The 11,586-nt window shown below is 44.2% G+C and overlaps 1 protein-coding gene and 1 pseudogene across 1 annotated transcript; one reads left to right on the forward strand and one right to left on the reverse strand.

The window, feature by feature from the left end:
- Positions 1 to 11,240, reverse strand: part of LOC131699180 (uncharacterized) — a 36,165-nt pseudogene extending 24,925 nt beyond the window's left edge.
- On the forward strand, positions 446 to 4,941 carry LOC117969388 (zona pellucida sperm-binding protein 3-like). Its single transcript, XM_058994814.1, has 10 exons — positions 446 to 560; positions 821 to 1,005; positions 1,575 to 1,681; positions 2,103 to 2,194; positions 2,421 to 2,601; positions 2,987 to 3,095; positions 3,296 to 3,387; positions 3,767 to 3,852; positions 4,215 to 4,328; positions 4,686 to 4,941. Exons 1-10 carry the CDS (start codon positions 491 to 493, stop codon positions 4,901 to 4,903), a joined length of 1,254 nt encoding a protein of 417 aa, XP_058850797.1. The 5' UTR covers positions 446 to 490; the 3' UTR covers positions 4,904 to 4,941.
- Positions 11,241 to 11,586: the final 346 nt, after the last annotated feature.

Genomic DNA, 11,586 nt, shown 5'->3' on the forward strand with positions numbered 1-11,586 from the left:
CTGACCGAATCGTGACTCTGACTGTAACATGTTCATACAGAAGCAGCTTGAGAAAGTAAGAAATGAACGTTTTCTTTACATTAAATATATTGCTTAATTGTAGGCTGGTCTAGGTTTTTTTTTTTTTTTAAACATCAGTCCCTTGTCGCTGTGGATTGAATGTAGAAACATATTGTAGCCTTGCGATCTCGGTTAAGGCAGGCGCACACATGTAAATAATTGCGCTGTATAAATAAGTTCAATGTGAACTCCAGCAACGAAACCTGGAGTGTTAACAAGGCAATAAGGTCTGCCCAATTTTTTAACTGATGTTAACTGTTGAGTGTTTTTTCTGGAGTGAGCGTGGTATAGGCAGGCACCCACGCAATGGCACAACTCGTCACACCTGTGTCAGTGGTCCACTCAGTGTTAATTGCCAAATCACTCTAATTAATGTCACTAGAAAAGCACCTGGACGGTAGTGTTTGGTAGGTAACTGTTGGTTTGAAAGATGATGGCGGCGGTGTGGAAATATGTCGTGATTGCGCTTTGCTGTGTACCGTTTGCTGCACCGCAGGAAGGTAATGTGGGCTACTGGCGGGGTTAGTGTGTTTTGTGTCTTATGTTTTGGTAGCACTGACTGTACCGGTACATAATGTTGGTGTGTTAACATACTCGTTTTACTGCTATCCAGACATTATGTCCTTTTGTGGAACGCTTAGTAGTGCGTATTTGGTTATTTTAAAGAGTTTTCAGGTACAAAATTAAACCTTTCATTACATGAACCCTTTAACAAAATAGTTGCATGTTCCGCTTTATTCCAAACCCGTTTCTCCTGTAGCTGTGAGTACAGTCTGCGGCGTGGACTCTGTGGCTGTGAGGGTGTTGTTGGATTACTCTCGATCGGCGTTGCCTCTGGACCCGAGTGGCCTCCTGCTGGGACCCTGTCCTCCATCCAGCAGCAGCGCCGGTAATAACATGGTGGTGTTCCAGTACGGGCTGCTGGACTGCCGCTTTATGCGCATGGTAAGTGGCTTCTAAGGGCTTGTATGTTGGGTTCACGTAAGAAGTGTTCGAGCTCTAATTCCACTGCCCCGTATTACGCTGTACACACTTGTATAAATACACACCTTGTACTTGGAAGCTTTTTCTAGCACTGCTAATGCAATATTGGCTGTGGTTGTAAAGGCATGTTTAAAAACGTATATTTCAGTTGTCATTGACGCTAGTATGTGTTACATAATTAAGCAATACAAACGTATTGGCAGCTGTGTATTGTCCTACTTGCTAGAACCAAAGTCATTGTATGTATTTTGCTCTTAATTGTATTAGGCTACTTGTACTGTGATTCTTAATGTATTTGTTTGATTGCAAGTAGCCCTGGATAAGGATGTCTGCTTAGAAGTAAATAAGGGTAAATTACTTGTGTGTTTTATACTCTTTTCTTTAAACAAACTAAATGCATTGTTTTGGCTTCAGGCTGTTGACATGCAGTGTGTGCCTTAACCCCAGTCTTGTAAAGGCTAACCTGGAGGTGTGTCTTACCCTTGAACTGCAGATGAAGTGTTAAATCTTTTTATCCATGTCTTGCCCAGGTTACTGCCAATGTTACTAGTTACATGAATGTGCTGACCTACAAGCCCACCCAGAGAGGCTTCTACCAGACTCCATTCAGTCAGGCTATTGTGTGCACCTATACCAAGTGAGTGCTGGACTTGGCTTAAACATGGTGTAACTCCTGTGAAGATGTGTTAAGCCTCTGGGCTGTTAATGCATTCAAGTATTGAGTCTTGCATCATGTCTGACATGACTTAACAGTATCTAATTTGTGGATTATTTTTAGAACTAAATTTCACAATCTATCTACTGTTATATAATTGGAGTTATTGCCTTTAATGGGGAGCAGTTAAAGACCCATTTTATGGCGCTGAAAGTTATTTCTGTGAAATCAAATGATTTACTGCGTTAGGAATTCTGGACCAGCTTCCTTACGGTGAAGGCAGCAAGAGTAAGTTTGCATTAAATATTGCCAATAATTGTTTACAATTCGGTGTCTTCTGCTGAATGCAAATTGTTTTGGTGTGTTGCTGTTCTATCTAAAGCTTTCTACCTGTGTTCTCCAGACCTGCTGGCTGGACTCCTCCAGTGTATAACCCTGCACTTGGGGATGCCTATGGGTTTGGGAAGCTGGAGTTTACCATGGGGATTATGAATGGTGAGTTTGCTGTCCTGCAATGTACACTTTGGTCTATTGGCTTGGAAAGGTGTCCAGTGCAACCCTAACCTGGCAGGGAGAGCAGCCTGTGGTGCTCATTGGGTCACTTCCTCTAGTCAAGTAGAACAATATTTTGATCTTTCTCTGGTGCTGGTCAATGCTGTACTGGCTAGTGAGATGAGTTGGGTGGGTTTCTGTTCTCATGCTCCTCTCCTTGATGTCACAGATGACTTCTCAGCCCCACGCACCTCCAGTCTGTTCTTCCTGGGGTCCCTCATCAACATCGCGGCTGCAGTGAAGCAGCAATTCCACATGCCGCTGATGGTCTACATGGAAGAGTGTGTTGCTGCCAGCACTCCAGAGCTGAGCCCTTCAAGCCAGACCTACCCGCTCATCACCAACCACGGGTAGATATTCACTGCAAGCTGTGTAGTAAAGGCAACATTTAAATCTGAATGTTTAGCACTTGGGAGCACAGTCCTGCTTGGATTTAGGAATGGGTGTTGAATGGTCAGCTTTGTGAACATGGCAAAAGCTCAGCTGAACTAAACTGGGAAGGCATAGATTGTAGCTGGGCTTTAATTTAGGTAAGATGTCCATGATTTGTGGAAACCAGCCCCAAGTTAAGTTCAAACTTTCCACTAGTGCACACAAAGGGTTGGAATGTAATTTTGTACAGGAAGTCTCCCTGGAACACAGGAAGTCTTGCTCGCGCCTTTCTTCTGGTGGTTGTCTGCAGTCCCTGAGTCCTGGCCAGTGCCTCCCCCTGCTCAGTGCTCTTTCTCCTTGCAGATGCTTTGTAGACAGCCAGGCTGGTAATTCCAGGTTTCTGCCCAGAGTCCAGACCTCTGAGATCCGTCTGGTTGTCCAGGCCTTCAGGTTTACACAACTGAATACAGATGTGAGTATTTGATGGGTTGATCTGTGTTGTATTGGAAGTCTCAGGGCAGCTAGTTACCAAGATTCTCTACTTGTTTAATGAATTCTTTGAGTATCTGATGTGGTGCTTGTAATGTGCATAACTTTTTTTTGTAAATTTGGTTTCTAGAGCAAATGTTGTTAGTTTTATTAGTGGTCCTTTTTTATCAAATTATTTTCTAGGTCTATATCCATTGCCGCTTGCTGGCCTGGGACCCTGCCCAGCTCAATGACCCCACCAAGAAAGCCTGTTCATTCAACCAGAGAACCAGGAGGTAAGGACTGGACCCTGCTGAGGCTGCTCTCTGTAGAAGGGGTGTGCAGGGGCTGTGAGGTCCAGTTAACCAACACCACAGGGACACAATCAGTTCTGTGCCTCCTTACAGTTGTGTGGCGAAATTATTGAAATGTGTTCTTGAGGTTGTTGGTAACTGGAGGAAATGAGGTGTGTGCACATGTCCCTAAGGTGGGGTTTCCTGGTCCTGGGGGACCCTTGTGTCTGGTTTGGTTCTCAATTGCTCAATTAGGCCTTTAATCCAACTACAATTTTGAAGTAACTTAATTAGTGCTTTTTTAAGAGATGGAGACAATTAAAGGTTTAAGCACATTAGTTCAAATAATGGTTTTGATTTAAGTGATACACTTGTGTTCCAGCTGGGAGCTCCTGGATAACCCTGGTCGGAGCTCTGTGTGCAGCTGCTGTACCTCCAACTGCAATCTGAGGAAGAGGAGGGACACGGGTACGAATTCTACTTTCTATATAGTTTACACAGGTGGTGTGTGGGGGGTTTTATATACTCTTTTTGGTACGGTTTTAAATTTTAACTTCTATGGTGAGTGACTTTTTAAAATGGATGGCAGCCAACAAAGCATGCTCAAATAGGTCTGCCAGAGCCTGTATTGCAAAAGAACCATTCCCCCTCCCAACCAGAGGCTGCTTGCTGGTACTCTGCTCAATGGCCTGTTGCCATCAGTTTTGCTTCTCTTGGGTAGTTTTTTCATCCAGCACCCTCTTGGCCTGCCCCCTGGTGTAGTGACTGGTCCTGCATGCTGTAAAGCAGCAGGTCCTGTTTTCTAACCAAGCTCCTCTTCTCCTGAGCAGCTGAAGAGGGGCTGAGACACACTGCAGTGCTGGGACCCCTGAGGATCCTTCCTGAAGAGCTGTCTGCTGGAAGCCAGGAATTCTACCAGAGGAGCCCTGCTCTGTCACTGGAGGGTGAGCTCAGCCTGCAGTCTCCAAACCAGTGTGCACTTGGCTTCCTTGTCCATGGCTTGCATGACCTGATCTTTACAGTAGAGGTTCCCCTACAATTGTGCTGAAGAACTTAATGCATGTTGTGTTTCTGCAAAGTCAATAGCATAGAACTTGAATTGCCACAAAGCCGTGACTAAGCTTTAATGTTCCTAGTGGAACAAATGGACATGGTTGGTAGGGGAGTGCAATGTCCCAAGTGTGCTTCCCTGCAAGTCCTAAAGGAAGAAACCCTACTTGAATTGGCTACTAGGCACTGTGGAGAGAATGGCAGCCTTTCCTGTTCTTAACCCCTTCCTCCTACTCTCTCTCTTCCCCCAGAGCCCCAGCAGGCTCTGGCCTGGCTGCCTGTCCTGGCTGCTCCCCTGCTCCTGATGGCTGTCCTGGGAGCCCTGTCTCTGGGCTACTACATGTGCGTGTGGCATCATCCCAGACTCTTCTCCAAGTCCAGCAGGGAGCTCCTCGTTCCTGTCCCCGTTGATGAAATGCACACAGCAGTTGGCACGGTTTCCAGCAGCTCGCCAGCAAGGCATTTCTGATTTCTTGTATGTTGCGAAATAAAATGGATACATAAAGACCCTCCTGTCCTGTGAGATTTCTGCCACTGAGTAACATTTTTTTTTTATCCTGAGTTTGTTTTTAGGGCATCCAACATCTTTCTGCCAGATAATTGCTCCCCTTGCATAACAGGGTTTCTGTTATTTTTAGTTTAGTCAATTTACATTTAGCATTAAGTGAAAGTTACTTCTACAAAACCAGTAAAGCTGGGTTAACCAAGTTTGAGCATTAATCTGTACTGGGCAGATAGCCTCCAGAGGCACTGGAGAAATAGTGGCTTATTTATTTTTGTGGGGGGGACACTATTTAATGGTGTCTGATACTTTACCTGGGTACTTGTATACCTCAACATTAGCTGGGAGAGCGTTCAATTTGGTTTTGTAGTTCTGTGCAGGGAGAAATGTTGCTGGACCTGTTAACTGGTGCCATTTCCAACTCCATTTCTTGGTAGTTTGAAAGACCATTATAAATTCCTTCCATTTCAACCCCTTGTATGCAATGTATCCTTCTGCTCATCTGTATACCTCTTGCTCACTAATCTTGTAACTGAATGGATGCATTTTTTTTTTTTTTTTTTTTTTTTAAATTATTTTAAATAGGCTTCTGGGCTGCACTGTCAATTAGCTGCAGGGGATTTAACTAGGACTGTAAAATTGACAAGCTAATTTAAACTATCCAATATTGCTGTAAAATTGTTCATAAATAGTCTCTTTGGGGACCAAAACAAACGTCAAAGTGGAAGAAAAGAAATTGGTGAAACAACACATGTTCTAGGACCATGTGTTCAGTGTGAAAACCTCAATCGTTGTTCAAAGCACAAACTCCTGTTGAGTGAGTTGCTGAACATCTGGCTGTAAGACTACGGACATGTTGCCAAGCAAAGGTGGTGGAGAACGTAGCTTTGAGTCTGTTGGTGCAATTCAATTGAACCTGGAGCTGTGCTGTTGAGCCTGACAAACACTCCTCAGTGATCAAGCTCCACGTTCCCTGTTTATTGCATTAACTCCCCCAGGTTTTTGTTTGTTTGTTTTCCACCTACGTGGGAAGTCAATAGAATTTGAGAAATCCTGGATTAATATGTGAAAATTAACAGGTTTGATGTCCGTGTTTCAGTATCTCTAATTCATTGAATCCCAGAATTTTGGGAGATCCCTACATGGTGCAGGATGCTCCTTCTTGGATGGATCCCTGTATATTAAAATTGGGGCTGGAGGCAGAAAGGTATCTTCAGTAGAAATGATGGATTAAGCTGGCTCCCCCTGGAGACAGTTTTGTTGTACAGCAAATCCATTGTGTTGCTGCATTGGGCAGCTAACACTTTCCTGTTGGACGCCCATGTTGGTATTTATTATTTATTTCTTAGCGGACGCCCTTAGCCAGGGCGACTTACAATTGTTACAAGATATCACATTATTTTACATGATACAGATATCACATTATTTTACATACAATTACCCATTTATACAGTTGAGTTTTTACTGGAGCAATCTAGGTAAAATACCTTGCTCAAGCGTACAACAGCAGTGTCCCCCACTGGGGATTGAACCCACAACCCTTCGGTCAAGAGTCCAGAGTCCTAACTGTTCCCCAACTCTGAGGATTGGTTTTTCCAGCAGGACAATGCTCCATGCCATACAGCCAGGTCAATCAAGGTGTGAATGGAGGACCCACCAGATCAAGACCCTGTCATGACCAGCCCAATCTCCAGACCTGAACCCCATTGAAAACCTCTGGAATGTGATCAAGAGGAAGATGGATGATCACAAGCCATCAAACAAAGCCGAGCTGCTTGAATTTTTGCGCCAGGAGTGGCATAAAGTCACCCAACATCAATGTGAGAGACTGGTGGAGAGCATGCCAAGACGCATGAAAGCTGTGATTGAAAATCAGGGTTATTCCACCAAATATTGATTTCTGAACTCTTCCTAAGTTAAAATATTAGTATTGTGTTGTTTAAAAATGAATATAAACTTATTTTCTTTGCATTATTCGAGGTCTGACAACACTGCATCTTTTTTGTTATTTTGACCAGTTGTCATTTTCTGCAAATAAATGCTCTAAATGACAAGATTTCCATTACACGAGAGTAGATGTTAAAACTTCATGCTGATTTGAACTCGGCTCTCGCCAAGATAAGCACCAACTAAGACGTAGCTTCACAGTAAACTAATGTGATCCATATGTGTCTCCATCCATTTACGTTTCCTTCTATATGATGATGTAGATATCCTTCTGTCTGGTGTTAATGGCTGAAGTGTAATGCTGGCTCCAGGGATCAGCTTATTTTGCCTCCCTGGCGCATCAGCACACACGACGGCTGCGATGCTGGCTCCGGGGATCAACCAAAGTGCGGCCTCCCCAGCGCATCAGCATGACAACCGTCTGGATTGAGCTAAGTAGGGTACATCTCTGGGGTTTTCAAGTGGGCACCTTCCATCCTCAGTGTTTCGTCGACTAGCCCACGACACCTCAAGAGGGCTCGACGGTGATTCTGGCCTCCCAGCATCACCCCCCTCCGTCCCCCACTCAACTCAGCCCAGCTTACTTACCAGTACATCAGCGTTTCTTTCTTTCTATTGTGCTTGAGATCCCCAGCCAGAATCTTTCCGTCTCAACCACAGCCAGTTGCTGCTCCTCTCTGCTGCTTCAGATAAGTTCTTCACTGTGCGACGCAACTCTTGGCCACTGAATCCGACGTCTCTGAGAAACCGGGTTGTAGAGTGTGCCACAAATCCTCGACAACCCACTTCCACTGGGTAAACCCGAACTCTCCATCCTCGCTGTTCCGCTTCAGTGGCTAGTTGAGCATACCGCAGTCTCCCTCTCATACGCCTCATCTACAGCATCCTCCCATGGCACTGTTAACTCTACCAGGTGAACAAGGCGTGCTGATCCAGACCACAAGACAATATCTGGTCGAAGGCTAGTGGTGGCAATCTCAGGTGGAAAAATAAGCCGTTGACCAACATCTGCCAGCATTTTCCAGTCTCTAGCAGCTTCCAGTTGTCCTGGGCGAGGATTGGTTTTAACACCTTTTCTTGGTGGTTGCTCTCCTGGGTGGAGGAATGTTGTCTTTTGTGTGTAATGTTTTGATGGAACAGGTGACAACTTATTGGTCATGTTACGCTTGTCTTCCAATGCTAAGGCCAAACATCGCAGCACCTGGTCATGGCGCCAAGTAAACCGTCCTTGGCTAAGAGCCACCTTACATCCTGTCAAAATGTGCCTTAATGTTGCAGGTAATGAACACAAAGGACATGAGGGATCCTCTCCTACCCAGAGGTTTAGGTTCTGTGTTGACCTGATGAGGAAACTGATCCTGCTCTGTTCCATTGACCATAGGTCTTGCCAGCCAATCTTGCGTTGTTCCACACTCTCCATTCTCCCTGCTTGGCCTGGGAAATGGCATTTATACACCTCGTCCTCTCCTCCTGCTTTTGCACCTCGTTGACTACCAGCTTCCTCCTTTGAGCTGGGGCTGCCTTGTGCCATGTAGGAGGAGCTGAACTGAAACCAAGACCCCCTCTTCCATGCTGAACTTGCCCCATGATATCACCAATTCGAAGGGCAGCCTTTGCATCTTCCACAGCTTTCTTTGCCGCCCACATTCTTCCAGTTTTCAACACAGGTGCTGCCTCCCTTACACATTTATCGCGTGACTCTACTAATGTCATTTCCAGTCTGACCTTGGCGCACTTAAACTCCTCGGTTAGAGCAGAGACTGGTAGCTGCAGTATTCCTTTACCATAAAGTCCCACTCTGCTGAGGCAGCGTGGAACTCCCAACCATTTCCTGATGTATGAACTGATTAAAGCTTCCAGCTTCTCTACTGTTGTCAAAGAAACCTCGTACACAGTCAGTGGCCACAGCAACCTCGGCAGTAGACCAAACTGAAAGCACCAGAGTTTTAGTTTACCTGGTAGAGCGCAGCTGTCTATGCTCTTCAACCCTTCCACTGCTTGTTGTCCAACTTCTCCCACACGAACTGTGTCCTTTAGATCCCCGTCGTACCATCTCCCAAGACTCTTCACTGGCTTCTCAGACACTGTTGGTATTGCCTCACCATTAATGAAGAATGTTTTATCTACTACTTTGCCTTTAATTATAGAGATGCTCCTTGATTTAGTGGGCTTGAATTGCATTCGTGCCCATTCAATGTTATTGGTTAACTTGCCCAATAATCGATTAGTGCAGGCTACTGTTGTAGTCATGGTTGTCATGTCATCCATGTATGCTCGAATTGGTGGTAGTCACATTCCAGAAGCCAAGCGCTCTCCTCCTACTACCCATTTTGATGCCCTAATGATTACTTCCATTGCCATGGTAAAAGCCAGTGGAGAAATGGTGCATCCTGCCATTATTCCAACCTCTAGGCATTGCCATGTAGTGCTGAATTCTGAAGATGACAATCTCTGAGCAATAATGCTGAAGAAAATCTTGCCTTCTACGTTTAATAGGGAAATGGGACGAAACTGACTGATGCTTGTAGAATCTTTTTCTTTAGGTATAAAGACTCCACCTGCTCGGCGCCATGCTCTTGGTACAACCTGTTTTTCCCATGCCACTTTCATCAATTTCCACAGAATTCGTAGAACTCCTGAAGCACTCTTGAACACTCTGTACGGAACTCCATTAGGCCCTGGAGATGATGATGAAGCCCTTGCTTTTTTCACAGCTTGCTCTATTTCTTTCCACTTAGGTGCACAGTCCTCCATTTGGTATTCTGGTGGATTGATAGGTGGGATGTCTGATGGAATTGACATAGGCTCCTGCCTTTTTGAATCTGTATGTGTTTCCTCCAAATATCTCTCCAGCTCGACCTTAGATGCTTTTAGTGTGCCATTCTTCTCACTGGTGAATAACTTCTTTACAAATTTGAATGGGTCTTTATAAAAGTTAGCTCTCGCACGCTCCTTCTTTTTGTAGCGTTTCCGTAGGCGCTCAGCTCTGCTTATCTTTTATGACCCTTTGTAAGAGATTGAGTCCCTCCTTCTGACTTTGTTCTGCTCTTCTCCATTGGTTCCTCAGCTGTCTCCTTTCTCTAACCAAGCGTTCAATCTCCTGCTGCCGTCTAGACTTTCCAGGAATAGTTTGTACTTTTTCCTTCCTTTTTTTATTTGGAATTTGGGAGAAATGTTGTCAGTAGTTTATAGAATAAAACAAAAATGTTCATTTTACCCAAACACATACCTATAAATAGTAAAACCAGAGAAACTGATAATTTTGCAGTGGTCTCTTAATTTTTTCCAGAGCTGTATGTATTTTTTATAGTTTGCACGTTATTAGTAGACAGGAAAGGCAATTGCACACAATACCATTGGTGCATACTGTATACATATAGACGCAGCTATGAGAACGTAAAAAATGAACGGGGGTGTAATCAAGTTTTTTTTTTTTTTTTTTTTTAGAAAATTACGAGAATTACCGATTAAATCAAAATCACTCAATGTAGAAAAGGCATTGGATATTTTAAACATGTTTTCATTTTATTGTTTTTACTTTTGCTCGGACAGGCTACTTGTAAGTTCAGTGATACCGTAAATATCGACCTTAGAATCATAAAACAGTGCATTTAAATGGCAGTATACTGCATGCATTATTTCCTTATCAAAAGACATACCTTCAGAAATACACAAAGAATGTCTGAGAACGGGCAATGAACGTCTCTGCCATTTTATTTGCTTATTTCAAAATATTTGTGTTAACAATTGTAGAAATACTGAAACCGACAATGTATTAAATACCATTCTGAATATGAATATAGCTGAATTCTGAATTGTACCGATCTCGATTAACGCACCACACAGGGCGAGGCAATCCACACACAGGCGGAGGGCGGCGCGAACCCGGGTTATTACCGGCGCTGCTGCTGGATGGAGGACAGGGTCCCAGCAGGAGGCCACTCGGGTCCAGAGGCAACGCCGATCGAGAGTAATCCAACAACACCCTCACAGCCACCGAGTCCACGCCGCAGGCTGTACTCACAGCTACAGGAGAAACGGGTTTGGAATAAAGCGGAACATACAACTATTTTGTTAAAGGGTTCATGTAATGAAAGGTTTAATTTTGTACCTGAATACTCTTTAAAATAACCAAATACGCACTACTAAGTGTTCCACAAAAGGACATAATGTCTGGATAGCAGTAAAACGAGTAGGTTAACACACCAACATTATGTACCGGTACAGTCAGTGCTACCAAAACATAAGGCACAAAACACACTAACCCCGCCAGTAGCCCACATTACCTTCCTGTGGTGCAGCAAACGGTACACAGCACAGCGCAAACACGACATATTTCCACAACAACACTGCCATCATCTTTCAAACCAACAGTTACCTACCAAACAATACCGTCCAGGTGCTTTTCTAGTGACATTAATTAGAGTGATTTGGCAATTAACACTGAGTGGACCACTGACACAGGTGTGAGGAGTTGTGCCATTGCGTGGGTGCCTGCCTATACCACGCACACTCCAGAAAAAAACACTCAACAGTTAACATTAGTTAAAAAATTGGGCAGACCTTATTGCCTTGTTAACACTCCAGGTTTCGTTGCTGGAGTTCACATTGAACTTATTTATACAGCGCAATTATTTACATGTGTGCGCCTGCCTGCATTAACCGAGATCGCAAGGCTACAATATGTTTCTACATTCAATCCA

This window comes from Acipenser ruthenus, chromosome 21 (genome assembly GCF_902713425.1).
Source record: "Acipenser ruthenus chromosome 21, fAciRut3.2 maternal haplotype, whole genome shotgun sequence".
In the NCBI taxonomy this organism is placed as follows: Eukaryota; Metazoa; Chordata; class Actinopteri; order Acipenseriformes; family Acipenseridae; genus Acipenser; species Acipenser ruthenus.

Excerpts from the sequence above, each read along its gene's own strand:
- LOC117969388 (XM_058994814.1), top strand. The coding sequence starts at position 491 with ATGATGGCGGCGGTGTGGAAATATGTCGTGATTGCGCTTTGCTGTGTA. Across the intron at positions 1,006-1,574 it reads ACTGCCGCTTTATGCGCATG|GTTACTGCCAATGTTACTAG; the intron begins GTAAGTGGCTTC and ends TGTCTTGCCCAG. Across the intron at positions 3,388-3,766 it reads TTCAACCAGAGAACCAGGAG|CTGGGAGCTCCTGGATAACC; the intron begins GTAAGGACTGGA and ends CTTGTGTTCCAG.